Below are 22,570 nucleotides of genomic sequence, written 5' to 3' on the forward strand. Positions count from 1 at the left end.
GACGCTTGCTGAATTTATTCAACGAGTTTCTAGAGGGTAATATTGTCCCACACGACTGGAGACAAGTGAGAGTGGTCGCCATTCAAAAACCAGGGAAACCAGCCTCCGATCACAATTCGTATAGGCCGATTGCTATGCTTTCCTGTATCCGGAAGTTGTTCGAAAAAATGATTCTCTTTCGTCTAGATAATTGGGCCGAGACTAATGGTTTGCTTTCAGATACACAATTTGGCTTCCGCAAGGGCAAAGGAACGAACGATTGTCTTGCGTTGCTCTCAACAGAAATTTAAATGGCATTTGCTCGTAAAGAACAAATGGCATCAGTTTTCCTAGATATCAAGGAAACTTTCGACTCAGTTTCTATAAATATCCTGTCTGAGAAGTTGCATCAGCATGGTCTTTCGCCAGTTTTGAATAACTTTTTGTATAATATATTGTCCGAGAAACACATGTATTTCGCCCATGGTGATTTGTCGACAATACGATTCAGTTACATGGGTCTTCCTCAGGGCTCATGCTTAAGCCCCCTTTTATACAATTTTTACGTGAACAACATTGATGAATGTATCAACACACCTTGCACGCTAAGGCAACTTGCCGACGACAGCGTTGTGTCTATTATAGGACCCAAAGCTGCCGATCTCCAAGGACCATTACAACATACCCTCGACAACTTGTCAACATGGGCTCTTCAAATGGGTATCGATTTCTCTACGGAGAAAACTGAGCTGGTTGTATTTTCAAGGAAGCGAGAACCAGCACAACTACAACTTCAATTAAGGGGTGAAACCATTGTCAACTTTCTTCGTACAATAACCGGAACTTGGTGGGGTGCCCACCCAGGAGATCTGATCAGGTTGTACCAAACAACGATATTGTCCGTTATGGAATATGGATGCTTCTGCTTCCGATCTGCCGCGAACACCCATTTCATTAAACTGGAAAGAATTCAGTATCGTTGTTTGCGTATTGCCCTAGGTTGCATGCAGTCGACTCATACGATGAGTCTCGAAGTTCTGGCGGGCGTCTTACCGTTGAAAAACCGATTCTGGGATCTCTCATATCGATTGCTAATCCGATGCGATATCTTGAATCCGATGGTGATTGAAAACTTCGAAAGGCTTGTCGAGCTTAATTCTCAAACCCGTTTTATGTCCTTGTATTTTGATTACATGGCTCAGAATATTAATCCTTCTTCGCTTGCTTCCAACCGTGCTCATTTCTTGGATACTTCTGATTCTACTGTGTTTTTCTACACATCCATGAAAGAAGAGATTCGTGGAATTCCGGATCACATACGCCCTCAAGTGACCCCTAATATTTTTTACAATAAGTTTAGAGCAGTCGACTGTGAAAAGATGTTCTACACTGACGGATCAAATCTCAACGGGTCCACGGGCTGCGGTATCTTCAACAAAAACATCACCGCTTCATACAAACTCAGTGATCCTGCTTCAGTTTACGTCGCAGAATTAGCTGCTATTCAGTATATCCTTGGGATCATTGAAACCTCGCCATTACTTCATTGTCACGGACAGTTTAAGTTCAATAGAGGCTATCCGGGCAATGAAGCCAGAAAAGCATCCCCCATATTTCCTGGGGAAAATACGGGAACACTTGAGAGCTTTATCTCGACGGTCTTATCAAATTTCCTTAGTCTGGGTCCCTTCGCATTGCTCTATTCCGGGCAACGAAAAGGCAGACTCATTGAACAAGGCGGGCGTATTAGATGGTGAAATTTACGAAAGACCAATTTGCTTCAACGAATTTTTCAGTATATCTCGTCGAAGGACTCTCGAAAGTTGGCAAACATCATGGAGTAATAGGGAGCTGGGACGATGGTTACACACCATTATCCCGAAGGTATCGACGAAACCTTGGTTCAGAGGGATGAATGTGGGTCGAGATTTCATACGTGTCATGTCCCGGCTTATGTCTAATCACCACACTTTGAATGCACACCTCCGGCGTATAGGTCTCGTGGAGAGCGGTCTCTGCACTTGCGGTAAGGGTTATCACGACATTGAACATATTATCTGGGCATGTACCGAGTATTGTGGCGGCAGATCGCAGCCTCTCTTCGGGCCCGAGGTATATCACCCGGGGTTCCAGTACGAGACGTTTTGGCCCATCGAGACTTTCCGTATATGTCACTCTTGTACCAGTTCATAAAAAACATCAACTTACAAGTCTGATCTGTGTTCTGCTATCCTCCGATGATATTTCAATTCAACTTCGATTCTAACATCCGCTCACAACTCCTCATCCAACATGTGTTCACCATCTTTTTCGGAACTAACAAGATCTTGTGCTGACACTAATTTTTTTTTGCTCCCCCTTCTTTCGTCTCTTCACTATCTCGACGTGAACTAATTAGATCTTTTCGCTGACCTAAGTAATTTCGCTTTCTAACCCCTTTTTTCAACAACATTTATTTCTCTCTATTTCACTCCTTCTTTTCCGCAAAATTCACCACCTCGGAGGGCCTAGTCGACGATCAACATGCGGGCCACCCGCCGGGTTCTTGTTGCCCGGGGGTGTTTCCCGCGGACCCACACGAAGAATGTAACCACCATCGATGCATACCATCGTCACCAGGCACCAACGTCACCAACCGACCAGCCTCCACCGATGACTAGTTGGAAAATATGATCAAGAAAGTGAAGATACTAATTTACTCTAATTTTAAGTAGTATAAAAATGCCCTCGGCATCTTATAGCTTAACGCAGTGTGCCTTAATATATGTTATTGAATAAAAAAAAGTTCTGTGCCGATAGTGGTTTCTGTAATTGGAACAAAAGAATAGTATTTATGTGTGACTAAAATCTTTTTGGTATTCTGATAAACGATACTTCACTTGATCACAATCCGTTCGTATTCTTCTTCTGATACGTAAAAAATGACAGTCGTGAATTAATCTCGACATCTCTACTCAGCACATTCATATAATTGTTTGGCAGTTATGATGGGATGTATATGTATTTTTGCTTTCACATCGAATCATTTCTCGATAAACATTAGAAAAAGCCCCAAATGCAAATGACAGTTTCTCTTGGTTTACTTACTCTTTCAATTATTACGGTAAATTCCAGTAATTTCCAGCAAATTCTACAGTTTATATCGAAAGTTGATGGTTTTTGCTTTTGTCCTAATACTAGTAATACTCGGAAGAGAAAGTAAACAAAGAGAAACTCTCTTTTGACCTTTTCTCGTGTTTGTCTTCATTTACTATAAATTACCTCCGTTTGCATCACATGGTCCTTTACCATGAGATGTTGCAGAACAAAATCCAGTATCAATGTTATATATTAATTCAAATTTTCAAAGACTGGCAGAATTTTTTTCTGTTCTGGTACTGTGAGGCAGCTCCATCTGATATAAATTCTGCTTGTTGGACTTGAAATTTGTCTTTTAAAAATGACAGTAAGTTTGAAATAAATACTTAAACCGCAATTGTATCATGTTTAAGAACTTCTGATATCACAAATACACTTAAAGTTTAAATTTTCAACGGATGAATTGTTGCTTGATCATTACTCCAATAATGGTTTCGAACAGCATGTTGAAAAATTACAAACTATTACACGCATTGTTACCAACTGAACACAAATTACTCGTGCATGTAGCGGCTACTGTACAGTATGAAATTCTTCCAAATGGAATGTTCTCAGAAGAAGCAGCAGAAATGAGAAACAAATGCATTCGAAAAAATTAAAAAAAAATAATACAATAAAATTCAACAGTTAATTTAGGAGATCTGTTCTGGTGACTTCTATGTTAATAACATCCGATCCCATAATTTTTCTGAAAAACAAAGCAAACAAAAACACTGACATCATTACCTTTCCAAATAATACACGACATCTAAAACTGTAATGTGATATTCGTAAATATAAATATGTATTTTTCCAATACTTTCAAAACAATGATCACCACCAGATTTCCAATCAACCAACTTTTTTTTGCACTTGCGTAACCGGAAACTGGTTTTGCCGAAATAAGTTTGTTTGGCTATCAACTTAAAACATCTGTAAGTTAAAACATTTTACTAAACAGTCCGGTTCCTTTTGCATGGTCACTTATAAGAAACACTTTTGAAATTGATTTTTTTGCGCTTATAATGAAAATTAAATTTAGGAATTTTCTTTAGGTTCCTAAGCCCTTTGAAACTAAGTTTGGGAACATTAGTTGAACCATTTCCGAAAAAAGTCCGTGCAAAAAAGTGTGATAAACACGCATACAAACATTCTATTGGTATATGACGTTCATCCATCCTAAGTTTTAAAAATGATTCTAATTTAAATCATTCTAATATGAAAACGGTTAGAGATACAGATCTAATATCTTCGACAAGTGGATTAAGAAGGGTTTTGCCTTTCTCATATAGAAAGGCTATGCAATCACTGTGAAAACCGACTTTTGAAAGGAGGCCCGGATGGCCGAGTGTCATATACCATTCGATTCAGTTCGTCGAGATCACAGCATGCGTGTGTGTACATATGTGACAATGGTACTTGTGGTCCCTGCTATGGACTGCTATTAAATTTTATCCCGATCCGACTTCTGGTTCTGGAATTACAGGGTGATATGCACCAAAAAACGGAAAAAATAGTCGCACACGTTTCTCATAGATGCCTGAACCGATTTCCACAAACATAGATTCAAACGAAAGGTCTTATGGCCTCATACAAAATGCAAAAGTAATGAAAATATGCGCACTCAATTTCCTCGGAAATTTATTAACCGATTTTCACAAACTAAGAAGTAAATAAAAGGTATTGAAATTCCTTAAAACGTCTTCGGAAAGTTGATCCAGATCCGACTTCCGGTTCCGGTATTACAGTGCGATTAGTGAAAATTTTAAATGTCATGAGTATTTTTTCACAATTTTCCTATGCTACTTCCACTTGAAAACTTCTGCTGTTGCTGTCTTCTGTTATTTGGTGTGTTGCTGTTGTTCTCCAGAGTCCGATATCAATTCTGGCGGCCAGCGTCGATTCGCTGGCCGTGCCGCCACTTCCTCTGCATCTCAGAAAGTATCCGTGTGACTGCTGTGTCGACCACGTTCCATGTGCTTTCCTTGCGACACATCTTTTCAACGACGTTGTCCACTCGCACGTTGTGCATTTCCCTACGTACTTCCTCGAATCTAGGGCATTCGAATAGCACGTGTTGTGGTGTCTCATCGACGGTTGGCGGCCATTAAGTCGGGTCGTGCTTCGGAAAGAGATTCTACGATTACCTTCAGCTTGTCCGGACACATTTCAGCAGGTATCGACGGCCCCTTGATCTTTGCCATCACGACTCGGTACGCATCCCCCCAGAGATTAGCATCTGCTTCTCGGCACAGCTCCTTGTAGCAATTCGATTTGCTAGGCTTGATCTCGCGCCTAAAAGCAGCCCTAGCTTCCCGAAACGCTACCAAACGCTCCTCTCTGTCTGGCTCCATGCTCTCTGAAACTGCCTCCTAGCTCTGAGACAAGCAGCGCGTAGCGTGCTGAGCGTCTCATTCCACCAGTAAGCTGGACGTCGTCTATTCTTTGGCTCCAGTTTTCACGGCATTGTAGCGGCACAAGCCGTAATCAGTGTTCTCTGATCCGCTATCCGGCCGGTTTGGTTTCTGCGTGCAGTCTCTCGCAACATGACCCGTCTCCTCGCATTTTCAACACATTTTGGATCTGTTCGGGCCTTTACAAGCCCCTGCCCGATTACCAAAGGCCAAACATTTAAAGCATCTCTCCGCTAGCCTATTTATCTGTGGAGTGGCTTTCAATGTGCATTTTGACCATCCAATCGTTACTTTGCTAACCTCTAGTGCCTAGTTAGCAGCGTTAACTGGTGTGTGTGTGTGTGTGTGTGTGCACTCATAAAATATTTATTTATTTATTTATTTATTTATTTATTTATTTGGGAGCAGGGAAAAGCCCGATGGAGATGAAATTTAGCAATCTCTCTCTCCAGCAGGCATAAAACCTCCTCATCAGTATCAACAGATTACAATGATCCAACAGATACATTTGGACTTAACACTAACAATTAGAACTAACAATAAAAACTAACAATTAAAACTAACAATGAAAACTTAATCTATAATCCTATAACTAGTTGATGACACCAAGCATTGGATGGCAGTAATAGTGCTCTTTTTTAAAAGGTGAGAGAGAAGAAAAAAGTGGGTAGGCGAATGGAGTACCAGGGTTGGTGGAGGAGGTGGTAAAGGAGCGTGGACTAACGACGATGTTAGAATCGGCATGTAGATCTAATTAGTGACTAAAAAGGTGGTGGAAGGAAAAGAAAACGACGATGTTAGAATCGGCATGTAGATCTAATTAGTGATCGAAGAAAGCATGGTGATAGACAAAGAAAAAGAGAAAGGGACGACCGGGTTAATTTCTGCGAGCAAATCTAGTTAGTGTCCAATGAAGATGGTGGAGAGACGAAGTGGGGGTTGAACGAAAAAACAATATTGTCGGTTACAAAACAAATACTGACCGTAAGGCTAATCTGACAAGTGATTACGAAACAATCGTTTGTTTGTTTGTTTGGAGCCGGGAAAAGTAACATGAAAACTCTAACTGTGCCTGTCTCTGAGATCGTAAATAGAATTAAAGCTAACTAGAGAGAGTATTCCGGAAACGTTTTTTTGCAGTAGTACGCGACAAGTGGAAATCGAAAACATCTGAACAGCGATTGAAAAGGCGACACATGCTGAGGAAAGGTTCGTTATATGCATAATTTGTTCTAGCACGAGGTAAACAATCTCATAGTCCCTTAGGTTGCAATTGAATTCCATCATGCTTTCATAGGATAAAGTGTGTTTAAAATTGCACACCGTCATTTAGAGTGACGATGCAATAAAGGGTAACATTCATCTGGATTTGGCTCAAACCTGATTCAATTTGTAGGCTATATTAGTTACATACTAAACGAACCGATTTCGGCTATACTGGTTCCAAGTTCCCGGTTCCAGAAGTACCGGAAATAGTGGTCAACAACTCTAAAACGAGAAACTCGTTTGTAGAATTATGTCACTAGTAATACTCATATTTTTTTATGTGTCTTGTGATATTTTTGGAAATATAATATGAAAAAGGCATCATTACACCACTAGGTGGATTAAAGAAGGTTTTGGTATGTGTTGTCGGCTACCATTCGGTTTGACTTAGACCTAATCTCTCATTCCTGGCATTGGTCTGGACTTCCGGTGAAACCCTCAACGAGTGAACACGTCGTATCGTGTTAGTGCGGTGAAAATTCGATTTTCATCCGTACTTCGGTAACTCCACGTTGTCACATAGCGAGGGTTTCACTTGTAGTCCAGTGAAAAGGAAGTCCATTGGACTATAAACGAAAACTAACTGGCAATATAGCTAAATCGTTGTGCCATCAATCGGCGTCATCTCAAGTGAGGTGACGCCACCAGAAGTGAAGAAGAAGAAGAATAAGAAGAAGGCATTGGTCTGCTGATATCAAGTCTGTCGAAATATTGTAGCACCTCGTAGCACTTCATCGGTATTTCCCCCAAATCGTGTCGCGATGTAGATGGCTGTGGTTCGGTTGTTGGCTCATCTACTCTTTCAAATGTATCACTTTCCACAAATATTAAATTTTCATGTGACAGCAATTCAAGCAAGGTATTCAAATCAGTCTTACACATTTAAGATCTCAATTTTTCAAGTACGTGTTCTGTTAATTTGAACCATACTTTGGTATGTTATTAGGAAAAGGTTTAAAGTACTTTTAAAAAAACATATTGTGCTATTGTAACTGTTTTGAAAGAGCTTGAATAAATATTTATTTTTCGATATTCTGCATGAATTTATAAAAGAAACATGATTTAATATTTTTAAGTTTGATCGATTACACACATTCTTGTTAAGCCAATTTGGAATCATAACATCCTCAATTTCCTGCTAATTTCAAGAAGAATGTTTCCGATAGTAATGTTTTAGGGGACGATGGGAACTGTTATGCAGAACTAGCAGTTCAATTCAAATGGTTATCGGCAGTCACGTACCCAGAGGGGGGGCCCAAGGGGCCCGGGCCCCTCCCGAAATTAAAAACAGATATATAATTATTTAGATGGTCTCAGACAATAATGTAATACAATAACAGTTCCAGTGGAGAAGTTTAAAGTGTACGTTAAAAACACTCATAAAAGGCACACCGAGAATTAGCTACATAAGCAATCTTCAGTAACATTATTTTTTATCTTTGGGCCCCTCCTGAAACGAAATCCTGGGTACGGGCCTGGTTATCGGAATTATTTTCCAACAGTGAGGTAATGTACTACTGGCGTGCAAACTTAAACTTGAACTTACAATTCTGGAAGTTTTCATTGGTACTAAGAGGTCGTGCTAACAAGTCCGAATTTATCTTGATACCTGAAGTTCTTCATCTTCATCTATTCATGAAAGGCAGCACATTTCTGTAGCATTTATTCACTTGGCGCGATGCCACGACAGCAAGCATAGAGGAAAACAACTTGGACAATCAAAGCCCTTCAGATAGTTTTCCATTAACGGCTTATAGAGATTAGCCTGATATAGCAACACAAATGTAAACAAGCCACTTATTTCTAAGTGTCTAATGCAGAAGCATATAAATATGCCACAGTAGGTATACGAACTTGTTCCGCTTCAGATTGTAGTATATTGAATTGGAAGACTGTTTGTGACAACAAAGCAAACAGTTTTGAAGTGGGAAATGGAAAAGGATATTGGCATAACGATATATCAGTTCTAGATTTCATCTAATCCTATAAAAGCCCACAATACGAGTGGCAAGCCAATCATTCAATCTTAAGTTATTTATACGGGAACACCTGCTGTGTTCGAATGAATGATTGGTTAAATCAAAACTACACAGATTCTGTGAAATTTTCAACGCCTCTCTTCACTAATAGGATAGTTGGATAAGTTGGATTACATGGTGTTAGAAAAATCTTTTGGGATCTTCTGCCAATAATAGCAACGGTGATGGTACCGTTTCTATAGCATTTAATTAGGAACACGTGTATTGCATATGAGATTCGCGTCGATAGAAAGATGTGTGAGCTTAATGTTAGTGTGAAATTATATTTTAAAACAACCATTCCATGATGTGGTAAAAAAAGGATTTTTTGAGTATCAATTATGTTGGTTACTCTGCATGCTATTACCACTAATTCTCGAGGATAAACGGCCAGACATAATGGAGATATCCGAATCGACAAAAATAGTGTTTTATATAAGTCGCATTTTTGGGCTTGCTCCGTATGTAGTAAAACGAACATCTAAGGGACAAATTGTGGATTACAAGCGAAATCTGTTCCTGGTATTTTACGGCTTGTGTGTCGTGTTCTGTTTAGGTATATATATATATCCGATGTGAGCGTTATCAGATACATATAAAAGCTAATGACACAGGGTTTCATACTTTCGAATTTCGGTCCGCTTTTTCACAGCTGGATTAACGTTTAAAGGCATTTTCTTCGATCTAAACTCTAAAAAGCCGATACGGTAAGTTAGTGTATGGCAAATCCATTAAAATTAACGATGGAACACTGATATATTATTGTTATATTTTTCATTGGAGTGTTCTATAACATAACTTGATTATAAGATGTACATATTTTCAGCTGATAATTGAAAATCTTATTCTTATGTTAGAAAAAGTACTTCTCTGCACACCAAACTTTCGTATTTGTTTCAACAAAATAATTTTCTGTAACTAATTCAGTAAAACACCGTTTGCTGTAAATGCAGTAATAAGCAATGAATGCCAAGGCATTCATTAGTTACATCATAATCACTGAAATTTTTGTGAAATGCTGTCATTAATTTAGGCGTTTTGATTTTTGCAGGATGTATGAGCTGAAATTCCAGCTCGTCAAATTTCAGCATAATTTCGCTTAAACTCGACAATAATAATTTAGTGAGTGAGTTAAAGTTAGAATTATATCTTTCAAAATAGGGAATTTTTCAACAAACACGCAAAATAACGTAACCTTGTTTAGGATTAGTACGTTTGCTGAAAATTTCCCAATAACTTATTGATTCGTATAAATAAAGTGTAAAGTAACGTATAATATTAGTTGTAACTTCCCATAAACCAAATCCGCAAAGTAAAATACAGTGAAATGAATAGAAGCAAATTTGAACATGTAGTGCACGTTACTTTCAAATTTAAAAATTTATTTCATGTCATATTTCAACGAATCCTATAGAAAAGCGCTGAGTCAGCTTTTTAGATGATGATATATTTTTGTTTGTTGTTTGTTTGTTCACCCGTCCATAAGAGTTTACTGCCGAAAGTTAGCTTAGTTAAACTGCACTCACAGTTAAGTCAACATTTATATATAATGCCGAGTGGAATTTCATTTATTCTAATAATAACACGAGCTCTGCAGTAAATTCTCTGCGCTCAGTTTACTGTTATGACCTTGGAATCGAACCCATGCAGACTGCTTGAAGAGCATCAACTTACCCATTACGCTATTCCCGTCCCATCAACCTGATACTCGTTAAATTGAGTCTGGTATATGACTCTGGACAAATCTCATCCAGTCGAACTCAATTTGGATGCTTCTATCCCTGATTACCAGTTCCGGTAACACTGGAAGCAGGTCGCCGAGAGAAAATTCGGGCCCGGAGGAACTGCAATATTACGGCTCCTTAAACATTAGAATTAAAAAACCTGTTTTAATCCACCTAGTGGTGTAATGATGCCTTTCTCATATACATAATATTATGGTATTCTTTTCAAAATGTTTCTCTTCGATTTTTGGAAGAAACCAAGGGATTGTTTGTGCATTAACTAGTATAACCTACAGAATGAAACAGTGCTTTGTTTTCGTAGGTCATCCTTAAAAAAACGAAGTTATTCAAATTTTGAAATTTTTATACGATTTTACCATCGTACTCTAAACAACGGTTTAAATTTCTGTTGAATCCGAAAATATGCAGTAATATTTTTGTAAGACCATGAGACCCAACCTTTCATTTGACCCTAAGATTGGAAATATCGCAAACTCTGAGAAAAGTGAGTGAGATCCACTTTTGAGCGTAGAACTATTTTCTCCCGTCGTTAATCGAAAACCGGAAACCATATATAGCCAGAATCTGTTTATTTAGCTGCCTACTGATAATGGCTATCGATGTGTGTAGTTTTGAGACCAGTTTAGAAATTTGTTTGCGTACTTTGTTTCACCGGTTTAAGTGACGGTATACAATATTTAACACAATTTGCCCTATAACTCCGTAACCGGAAGTCGGATCCAGATGAAATTCAATAGCAACCTATGAGACTACAATGCCTTTAATTTCCACACACACACATTCGCTCAGTTCGTCGAGCTGAGTCAAATGGTATATGACATTCGGCTCTCCGGACCTCGGTTAAAAACTCGTTTTCACAGTGATTGCACAACCTTGCACAATAAAATAAACAAAACAAACCTTTCTATATGAGAAAGGCAAAACATTGTGAGCATAGGAATATCATCGAATCAAGAGATTTTTAAATACACTGAAGTCTTTTATTATGCGAGTTTACGTACCGCTTAAAAAACCGCATAACTCTGAGAATTCGCATAAAAAACCGCATAACTCTGAAACTTCGCTTAAAAAAACGCAAAGAAGAAAATCGCATTACTCTGAAAATTCTCATAGAAAAACCGCATAACTCTGAAAATTCGCATAAAAAAGTCGCATAAAAAACCGCATAAAAAAGACCTTAAAGTACATTATTTAAACAAAACAATTCGCAAGCCAAATTTGTTTCAATTTTTGATTTTTTGTTTTGTCACGAAAAATTAAAAAACAATTTTGAATTTTCGAATTTCCGGGCCCCCTGAAAAAGTCCGGGCCCGGGGAGATTCCTTCCTTTCCCCCGTCCTCTCTTGGCGGCCCTGACTAGAATTAGTGGTCAAAATACTCCATAGAAAAACTCACATCTATTCTTCAGAGATGATTGGACCGATTTTTATAAAAATAGACAACCGCGGCGATCAACGGACAGGTGATGTGATGCATTGTGAAGCCACCATTATTTCAAGGATTTGCCAGAGAATGCGGATAGACAGTAGTACATTGATTAATTCATTCATGTTATTCTTAAGCAGAAACACTTACGCGCATTTCGAGGGCAAATATGATTTTCCTATTATAGTATCCAGTTCATAAATGAATATAATATAATATAATATAATATAATATAATATAATATAATATAATATAATATAATATAATATAATATAATATAATATAATATAATATAATATAATATAATATAATATAATATAATATAATATAATATAATATAATATAATATAATATAATATTATGTAGTGCAAAACGGCATGATATGTTGCAATATATCTTGATAAATATTGCAAGGTCGGATGAGCTGCAACTCATAAGCTATTTTGTACCCTCTCATTCTGCAACTAACGCATAAGCCGATAGCACCCAGTCGATGCAGTCTATTGACCAAATGTCATCATGGATACACGGATGGGCTTGAGAAAAGAACTTGTGGTGACTTAGTTATCTCACCCTTTGACGACCGGGACGATTAACGGCTAGGCATATATAGAGATATGCCTTCACAAGAGTCTTCTCCCACTTCTGAGGACATACAATGCCTTTTCACCATGCATGCATCATGGCCGGATTTAGCCTCGTGCCATTACTAGAAAGATCACTAATAGTACTGTTCTCCTAACAGCTCCAACGAAAAACTAGTGAACAGAAAAATGTTTTGGAACTTCAGTCTCCCTAATGCACCGAGACTACGGCGAAATGAGAAACACGGGGCCATCATGAAGCAGATGCGTCGGAAAAATCCTGAGGAAGTTAAATCAGAGGAAGATGAAGAAAAAATGGATTTCAGAGTAAACAAAATATTGGTCCAAGCGTTGTACAAGACCTTTTGAGTAGTGTTAAGAGGCAGGTTCATGCATCTGGATATGGTATTGGAATTGAATAAAATGAACATGGAAAAGATAAATATATATTATTCGATTTCCTGAAACTTTGAATGGGTGAATTTGGCTGAATTTTTTTCTGTTGAATTTTGATTCTTTACACATTTTCTATTTCCTAAAACCTGCAGTTGAATTCAATTTAAACTCGATTAATTATATATTGTTAGCTTAAAAAAAAAGACATATACCCTATGGTGTAATGTATCAAGTAATTAAAAGTGGATTTTGATATATTTATAATATTCCACCAATGAATAATAACAATTGTTTTTTCGTTTAAATTTTCTTTCCCTTTTGCTTTCGACTTGTCAGTGCATAATCTACAAAAAGGCATGTGATGTTGATTTACCGTCATTATGATTAAAGAGCAATTCAAAGGACCTAGATATCGATTTCTCTGAGATAACCAAACGTTGACGAGTACGATCTACTTGAATTGCTTATACGAACTGCTGAATGTAAATGTCAGTTAAGTGCCACTTAGTTTGGGAAACCCAGGTAAGTATTTTTGCATTCAAAAATACTTCTTCAAGTTTTCTAAACTAAGTTGCACTTATCCGATCTTTGAATTCAGTCACTCACACGAATTTATATGTCGATTCCCAAACAGCTTCGATTCACATAACTCGACGATTGACAACCGTTTAAATACGAAACAAAATGTCCTCTTGATAGGTTTTGTAAGTAAGTCGTAGGTGGAATTTTCATTTGAGCCACTTCCGCCTATGTATAAAAAAAAATCAAAACGCATAATGTACTCGTTTCACTTTTCAGCTCAAATCACTAACAATTTAGATTTCTTTAAGTTTTTGTTTAGCATTAAATTAGTACTTAATATATTTTCGTTGTAGTTTGGACATTTGGTAAAACTATATATGTTATAAGTGTATAACAGATCATCAAAATATTTCAAAAAATCTACGCTACCTTTAAATCTAATTTCACTTGGAAAGTTTTGTTCTCAGGATGAAGACGGCAACCTCGAAGGTTGTAACTACTCTGGATGTGTCCGTTGTGGTATCAGCTTGCATATGTGGAGTATTTTGTGGCATATATGGACTCCAGTTCGTCAGAGAACTTAATCAACGTTTAAATGAGGTACGAACTATTCCAGTGATTTCAAAGCTTCGAAGGATGCATATTAATCCAACACGATAAAATTTAATTGGCGAAGTAATTATTTCCTGGTAGACAGAATGTAGTACGGTGAAAATTAATACACTTTGTCGCTTGGCAAATTAAATAAATTTACCATGCCCCAACGAGTTTCCATTCGCGAAACTTTTTCCTTCGATGCTATGTCGGTGGTAGTGAAATGACGTATTTTCGGTTTTGGGTTCACCTCGTCTTCCATCCGCGTGATTTTTTTTTTGTTCCGTCACGCCAAATTTAATTTATACTATTTCTAGGCAGACGATATGCTTTCAGTGTACGTTGATGTTGGCAAGCAAGACAGGAAGAAACGAAAAGGTCTCACGATGCTGGCTCTTGTGGGTATTATCATAACAGGTACTTTGGGTAAGAGAATTTTTCACCTCTGCGTTTCAATTTAATTCTCGTTCTAAATAATGATCATGAGGCATTTCGGAAAGAAACACCAACTAATGTGATAAGTTACTTTATCTTGTAGCTTTGGACATTTGGGTCTGGTTTCGAGTGGCAGATAAAATGAAGGAAGAGAATCAAGACTCACGTAAGTAGAACGTTGCTTAAGGAATTTAACACAAAATCGAGGGAAAAATGAGCTGTGTTGAAGATTTTCCAGGATTTCATGGAATATTTATTTAAAAAAACAATTTGTTGGTAATTATCAATGAAGAAGCCTTCTTAATCCACCTAGTAGTGTAATGATTCCTTTCTCATTTTATTTTCTCCTGTATATTACAGCAGAAATTCTTTGAAAAACAACAATTTAAAAAAGTTTAGAAAATACTTTTGAAGATTTCTGTTTCATAATACTACTACACTGATATACTACATTTGAATTGAAGTTAGTGAAAATCTATTCAATCATATGTGAGAAAGTGAAGTGAGTGAAGTTTCATCACATTTGATTATTATTGTCGGTAATTCCGGAACCGAAAGATGGATATCGGTATAGTGACATTCGGTTAATTTAACCATACACTAATATGATAAATTTATTTACGATTCTCTAAGAAGATTTGAATTTTGAGAAAAAAAGGAACAGGAATCGGACTCGGATAAAATTCAGTAGATCAATCATGGGACTATCAATGGTTTATTTGGTTACAGATTCTCATGGTCTGCAAGCTAGAGAAATTAACTAGCCAATATAAAGAAATAGACTATGATAAAAATAATTCTTGAAATCGATATTTTTACACTATGCCCCCTACCTCCGGAAGCATGGCCGAATGAAAATTGGAATATTCTTACGGTACCTTAGAACCTTTCATTTGAATCTAAATTTGTCAAATTCGGTTCAGCCGTTTCCGAGAAAAGTGAGCATCATTATTTTCAAATTTTTTTATTTCATATTACCCTGTAATTCCGGAACATGAAGTCAAATCCAAATGAAAATCATGAGCTTTATATGGGACCAATAGGTAAAGCCATCTCTGAAAAAAGTGAGTTTCATTATTTTTACATATTTGGCCTTTCATTTGAATCTAAGTTTGTAAAAATCAATTCAGCCATCTTCGAGAAAAGTTTCGCATAATTGGTGCAAATCACCCTGTAATTCCGGAACCGGAAGTCGGATCCAAAAGAAATTCAGGAACTTTGTATAGAACTAATAGACCTTTCATTTGAATCTAAGTTTGTGAAAATCAGTTCAGCTATCTCCGAGAAAAGTGAGTGGCAATATTTTCATAGGTTCGGCGCATTTTTTTCACATTTTTGTTGAATATCACCCTGTAATTCCTGAACCGAAATGTTCGTAACCTGAACGCTCATGTGTAACTAGCCTCAAAACGAATAAAATATATACAAAAATATCAAACTACCGATCAACGACGACGCTTAACCTTATGGATCTACTCTTGGCTACATTTTTTTGCCGCCGGATTCCATACGGCCTCTAGGCTGGTCCTGTCCGTAGATTGATAATAGGTGCTATCAAACTCCTATTGGACCCTAGCCCCTCCAGAATTTAGAATTTTTTCTTTGAAATTCGTGAGATGATCAAAAATTGGTCAAATATTACTTGGTACATGTTTTTTCATCGTGCATTAAAAAAATTTAAATTTAAAAAATATTAAATTGTTGCGAAACAGAAAAATACTGTCAGCAATATTAACACTAGAAGATTGCTTAAACTAACTGTAACACTCCGTTACGGATCTTGTTTGAAGGTGCCTCTCATAAAAGGGCTTCGGAACATTGTTCTTATTCACAGACAATTTGAATTCCGTGAAAATGAACAAAATCTTTCGAAAGGCTTTGCTACCAACTGCCAAGCAAACTCAATAGTGTCTCAGGCCCGAAAAGAAAACGTTATGGCGAAACGATTCTCGATCTCGATGAACAAACTAGGAAATTGTTAAATTATTTCAAGCATGTTTCATGTCTCCAATTTATAATAATGTAAAACAAGTATACTGAATAACAGAGTTTTATTCCAAGTAACCGGTTTCAGAGCTTCAAGTATGTATAAGTGTAAGAGAGAACATGTCCCGGGTTGGTGGTTCAATCACTATACAGGTCTACCAAGCCAGTAAACGGGTATGTTCGAAGTCCTACTTGGAAGGATTCATAGTGTAATTTGTGTATGGTGTCCATTGTATACAATCCTTGAAACCGAAAAAAACACACATTGCCCATTTATGATATGTTATTTAAAAAGTCATAGATCATATGAGTGATTAAATGCAAAAATCGGATAGGTCCAACATAGTTTGAAAAAGTCGTTTAAGTAACTTTTAATAAAGTAACCGGATATAATCATTGAATGAAAAATCGGATTTCATTAGGTATTTGCATTCAGTTTTTGAAACGACTGTCGCTGCAAGATGCAACATGGATCAGGTAGTCTCTAAATTTAAAAACTGTGTCTTGCTATTATATAGCATATAGTATTTTTGATAAAAGTAAGCAAATACTTTATTATTTCGATGCCTTATTTCACAATATTATTTTTTATATCTCGTGCTATAAAAAAAACATTAAACAAAAATTTTAATTTATGGATTTTCGATTTGATGTAAAAGTTTATCAGATATGATTTCAGAATTCATAAAATCGATGAATCAGTGAACAATAATTTTATGAATGCAATGAAATACCTGCTGCTTTTCAATAATAATCTCATAAGACATGATTTTCACAGGTGCGAATGTGTTAGGCTATTGCCCGTTCTACGCACTCTATTATATTTTGATGATGTTTCACGTTTTGTTTGCACAATCAGCACTGGGGATAAGCAATCGAGTCCAGCGTCTCAACGTAGCACTGTATCATGTTTTTCCGGAATGTTAGTAGTCGAATATTTATTGATATTGTACTTATTTTATTTATTCATTTTTTTTATGATCATTCCAGACAACAATACTCCCGTTATTGAAATAACACAATCTATCAACAACGTCTCGGAAAAGTTGGATAACCTATCGGAACAGAAAAAGGGCTTAACTACTATTTCTCATGGTAAGTAAAGTTATTTGAAAATTATTGAATCGATTACTTTTTTGATTTGCCACTAATACTTGTATCAGTCAAAATCATAGCAAAAATTGATTGGTTTTTCTACTACCAAAGCGGAAACACACTATTCAAAAATTATGTTATTAATTAATCGAAGCTGACCATTGGTGTTACTTTTATCCGATATATATTCAGTATTTAAAAATCATAACAAATTGACTCGAGGGGCACGCTCCCCTGGTTGTTTTGAGATTTCAACCTTGCCATGGCTTCTCACCGTTTTCGTAATAGGATAAAATTATCATATGTTCTGATGACAATTTCCCGCCAAATTCTGAGAATAAGTGATATATATATATATATATATATATATATATATATATATATATATATATATATATATATATATATATATATATATATATATATATATATATATATATATATATATATATATATATATATATATATATATATATATATATATATATATATATATATATATATATATATATATATATATATATATACATTTACATTTATCATTTCTAGGCTATCTAGGCTCCTGGGAAAAAGAAATTAGCATTGAAGGTAAATGAATCACTAACCAGCGTCGAGAAATCTTAGTAAATGTGACACCTATATTCATAAACGTTCATAATTCATGCTGGTAATGGTAATGGTAACACCTAATGGTGCTGTTCAATTCGATATTATTTCGCAATGTTTTATGGTTAAAAAAATGGTCTTTTGCTCAATTCCGACTTTGAGTGTATCAGCATTATAATGTCTATAACCGATTACTGACGTGCAAACCCTTTCGTGATTGTTTTTTGTGATTTTTTCTGATAAACTTTTGAAGTCGTACGATTATCAAATGTGATGTGGTCAAGTCTTTGAATAATTATGTTGATATATTTTTAGCAATCAGTAATTCACGATCCACTATATCAACCACTAGCATAATTGAAGATTTGGCTTACATTCACGCTTCTTTATCAACTGGAGTTATACTGGTATCGAAGTAAGTATTATGTCCAATGTACAATAGTTGGATAATACCAAATCTAAATTATTTTCAGCACATTCGGTGTAGCTTTGTTGGCTGTATTGGGATCATGTTTACTCCATTTAGTTGCAACTTCATATTTTCTGTTGGTCGAGCTTGTGGGGGATAAAGTAAGTATTATAGTATTTGGTCAATTTTGAAATATTTTATTGTAATAATTTCAATTCTAGGATGCTGTGTTTTCTTGGATACAAGCATTGTGGTTATTTATTCATATTTTTCGATTTCTACTAACAATCGAGCCTTGCCATATCACTAACATTGAGGTTAGTACGCAATCTTTGTTTTATCAGTTATTAAAATTCCCGGATTAACTTTCGCAAAGTTGGCTTGTACGAGTTGTAACAGATTTTTGGATATGTCAAGATAGCTCTTTTGTTATGACTTCAAGGAAATTGAATGATTATGCGAGTTCTATTTTAAAGATTTAACACATGATTTTTTATATGTAAATTTGTCAACTGTTGAATCCACCAATAATGTACTACCAATTGATAATAACAACTTAATAAAACAGTTTCTCTTTTGTAATCAGTTGAAACGAACGATGACCATCGTTTGCAATCTTATGCGAACCTGTAAGGACTCGTCAACGAAGGAGCGTGTATGTATTTCGTTACCATATCTACTAGTATAACGTGTTTGATAACACTGGATGTATTAATTATTGCATGTGCTGCTACTGTTTCTTTTTGCAGTTAGAAGGATTCTGGCGTCAACTTGTTGGAAACCATTCCGTATTTACCGCGTGTGGCTTGTGTACAATTGATAGGCACATTATTACATCGGTGAGATTCACTTGAATGCATAATGTAGATAAACGGCATTGTTCCGACTGAATAAATTAATTGATTTTTCGTATCATTCATAGTATTGTGGGGCCATCACAACGTATCTAGTTATTTTGATACAATTCAAGGAAGCTGATGATAAACCGATGAGAGCTGTACATCGATCTGCGTGAATTAGAATTCCACTATGTTTGTTTATACATATATATTGAATAAATTATGACTATCGCTTTCAAATCGTAGTGCATGTTTCTATGTTGTATTAGCAATGATTGTGCTCAAAGTGTAAACAGTCATGAGTACTTTGAAACTAGGTGAACGTATAATTGTATACATTAGGTTGATAAATGTCATATTCTTGCATCAGAATTGTGTATATGAATAGTATATGTCAGATTTTTGCATCATATTTGAAGATAATTAATATAGAGACTAAAAATCAAACTTTACTTATCTCTCGGGAAGTTAAAGAGTTTCATGCACCAAATACTTTTGATGATTTTTGACATCCTCATTAGAATCTAATGTTCCACGATTTAAACAGTTCTGAAGAGAGTGAAGTAAACTGCAATTTGAGAGTACAAGGTTGGTTATAAACATAACGTTATTATGGATGTGGCATAACTTTCTGATTCAGCTTCAGTGATTTTTATAAGTAGCAAAAAATGCATGTGATGAGCGTTGTCATGATGGAAAACGACTCATTTGAGACTTGAGTCCTGAGTGCGACTTTTCAATTTCTTTACTTAATTTAGCCAATTTATGACAACACACTTTTAAGTTTGATTCCGTGATAGTAGCTCAAAATGGATGGAACAATCGAAATTATTTTAGACAATACTACTTTCCTTTGAAGAGTATCGCCCTTCGATCTTGCTCTTGCTCTTGCTCTTCGATCTCTTCACGGCCTCGTGGACAAGCTAGTTATCATCATCAGTGATTGTTTGCCCAGTTTTTGTTTCGTTGCAGCAATGAATCGTATATATTCTTGTGTTTCGAATTCATGCGAAACCCATGAAATAAACTTTTTCCTTTTTTCATGAATGTAAAAAATAGATATAGAATTTGCTTAAACTTTGGAAAACCTTTACAATCGTTTCTAAATGATTGAAAGGTTGAATACATCTATCTTCAGCATAGTGTTTTGGTTTGATTTGTTTTTAGCGATTTGATTCATTTTTGGCAACATAATTGTTTATTTTGTTGCTGTTTTCTCAGGCAGACTTTGTTATGAATTTTGACATTTTAAGACTTATTTAAAACTAAATAATGTTAGCTCCTTCCATTTTAATGATAAAATTTGTTATTGGTTTGCAAACCACTTCCACCCGGGAACACATACATTTTTATAACTAAAACGAAGATACAACTACAACCACAAAAGAAAACGAAATTTTCATATCACTCAAATACATTCAAGAAAATATGTATATTTATTGAAATTGTCCTGTTTATTTTAAATGACATATGGTCCTTTTTATTTTAATAATGCATGTTTTTTTGTAAAGCATTGAAAAATTGTTTATTTGTAATTTAAACGTGGGGACCGCGGGGATCTATTATGTTTGCGTTATCAAAAGGTTGGAAACCATTGACATACAGTATTCTTTCAAACGCGTTTTTCGGTAAACAATTATTTTATCAATCAACGTGCTTTAAAAATACTTGATTAACTTTGTGACGCTTCAACGCTGGTAAAACCGCCACCCACTGGTGGTTAGACCGACACTCTTTGATGTTAGAAGGATACACAATCCAAACAATTTCAATTTTTTTGTAAAATCGAATTTAGTGCTATGTTTATGATGTTATTCTTTTCTGTTTACTGAAGCTGCTATAGTTCGAGTGTTCTTGGCAGACAATTTTTTTTGCCCTCCACATCAAAAAGCTTCAATTGAAAGTAAAACATTCATACGAACTATAGTTCACGGACAATTATATTATATCTTAACATTAGATGAAGTCCTAAGTGCAAATGACACGTTCTCTTTGTTTACTTTCTCTTTCAATTATTCTAGATTTTTCCAGAATTTTTCGATAATTTTTTCAATGCAGATTGAAAAATGATAATGTTAGTTATTATTCTCTGTAAATAGCCAGACACAAGAATTACTAAGAGTATCACAATAATCGAAAAAGAATCTGTCTGTACCTGACATTTGAAAGCATACAGGGAGCTCAATGTGGCTCAAAGTGTTTGTAATTAGAAGTATTGTAATACTATGTGTTATAAATTGGATAAGAAAAAGGTTATTTAGTGCAGCACTTATTTATTTATTTATTTATTTATTTATTTATTTATTTCTTATTGGGTTCATCGGACATATGTCTAAATGAACCGACAGAGTGGGAAAAAGCCCATATGAGTTGAACAAATTTCATGCCATTCTCAGACAGGCGCAAAAACCACTATATTTTAAACAACAAACACAAAACAAAAAGTAATTACAATGCGTCAAGTGAAATAAATTAACACATAGAAAAAAAAACAGTCCTTATAATATAGTTCGTTTCATTCTTTCTGCGAAGCGACGGGAAGGCTCATCAAACTCAAAAATTGTTTCAACAGAAGTAAAAGCTCGTGTGCACGCAGTTATAGGTTCGTTACTTCCAAATAAAGTCCTGTGAAATCCGTTTTGAAGTAGAGTCGTATATCGCAATGGTCTGCTTGGTACTCGAAAACTAATTTTGCTACGCAATTCTGGAGCATCGATCTCCCCGTTTATTAATTTCGCAATAGTCAATGCCTGTTGAATTTTTCTTCGGCGCTGTAGAGTATCGATTCCCAATAATTGGCATCTGTCCGGGTATGGTGGCAAGTTTACAGGATCTCTCCAAGGCAAATGTCGTAATGCCATGCGAACAAAACGTTTCTGAACACGTTCAATTCTAAGGCTCCACGATATTTGATACGGACACCAGATTACTGAAGCATTTTCCAGAATCGGGCGGACGAGTGAGCAATATAAAGCCTTCAAGCAAAGCGGATCTTTGAAGTCTTTAGCCATTTTAGAGATGAATCCCAGCTGACGGGAAGCTTTCGAAATAACTAGCGACCGTTGGACATCGAACGTCAATTTTGCATCCAGTTGTACACCAAGATCACACACCTGAGTCACTCTAGATAAAATTGTTCC

At 35.9% G+C, this 22,570-nt stretch overlaps 1 protein-coding gene across 6 annotated transcripts; it reads left to right on the plus strand.

The window, feature by feature from the left end:
- The first annotated feature begins 6,263 nt into the window (after nucleotides 1-6,263).
- Nucleotides 6,264-19,772, plus strand: LOC131437979 (gustatory receptor for sugar taste 43a). Of its 6 annotated transcripts, none has more exons than XM_058607694.1 (13): nucleotides 8,793-9,350; nucleotides 9,447-9,501; nucleotides 13,934-14,066; nucleotides 14,378-14,477; nucleotides 14,599-14,661; nucleotides 17,260-17,403; nucleotides 17,472-17,576; nucleotides 18,498-18,597; nucleotides 18,656-18,752; nucleotides 18,813-18,908; nucleotides 19,178-19,246; nucleotides 19,341-19,430; nucleotides 19,514-19,772. In XM_058607694.1, the coding sequence occupies exons 1-13, from the start codon at nucleotides 9,152-9,154 to the stop codon at nucleotides 19,604-19,606; spliced, it is 1,344 nt and encodes a 447-aa protein (XP_058463677.1). In that variant the 5' UTR covers nucleotides 8,793-9,151; the 3' UTR covers nucleotides 19,607-19,772. The 6 variants fall into 6 exon arrangements, with proteins under 6 accessions (XP_058463679.1, XP_058463681.1, XP_058463677.1 ...); XM_058607695.1 differs by having other exon boundaries at nucleotides 14,378-14,486; nucleotides 19,341-19,454; nucleotides 19,514-19,619; XM_058607693.1 differs by having other exon boundaries at nucleotides 8,794-9,350; nucleotides 14,378-14,486; nucleotides 19,514-19,769.
- The last annotated feature ends 2,798 nt before the right edge of the window (nucleotides 19,773-22,570 follow it).

Source organism: Malaya genurostris, chromosome 3, assembly GCF_030247185.1.
Source record: "Malaya genurostris strain Urasoe2022 chromosome 3, Malgen_1.1, whole genome shotgun sequence".
In the NCBI taxonomy this organism is placed as follows: domain Eukaryota; kingdom Metazoa; phylum Arthropoda; class Insecta; order Diptera; family Culicidae; genus Malaya; species Malaya genurostris.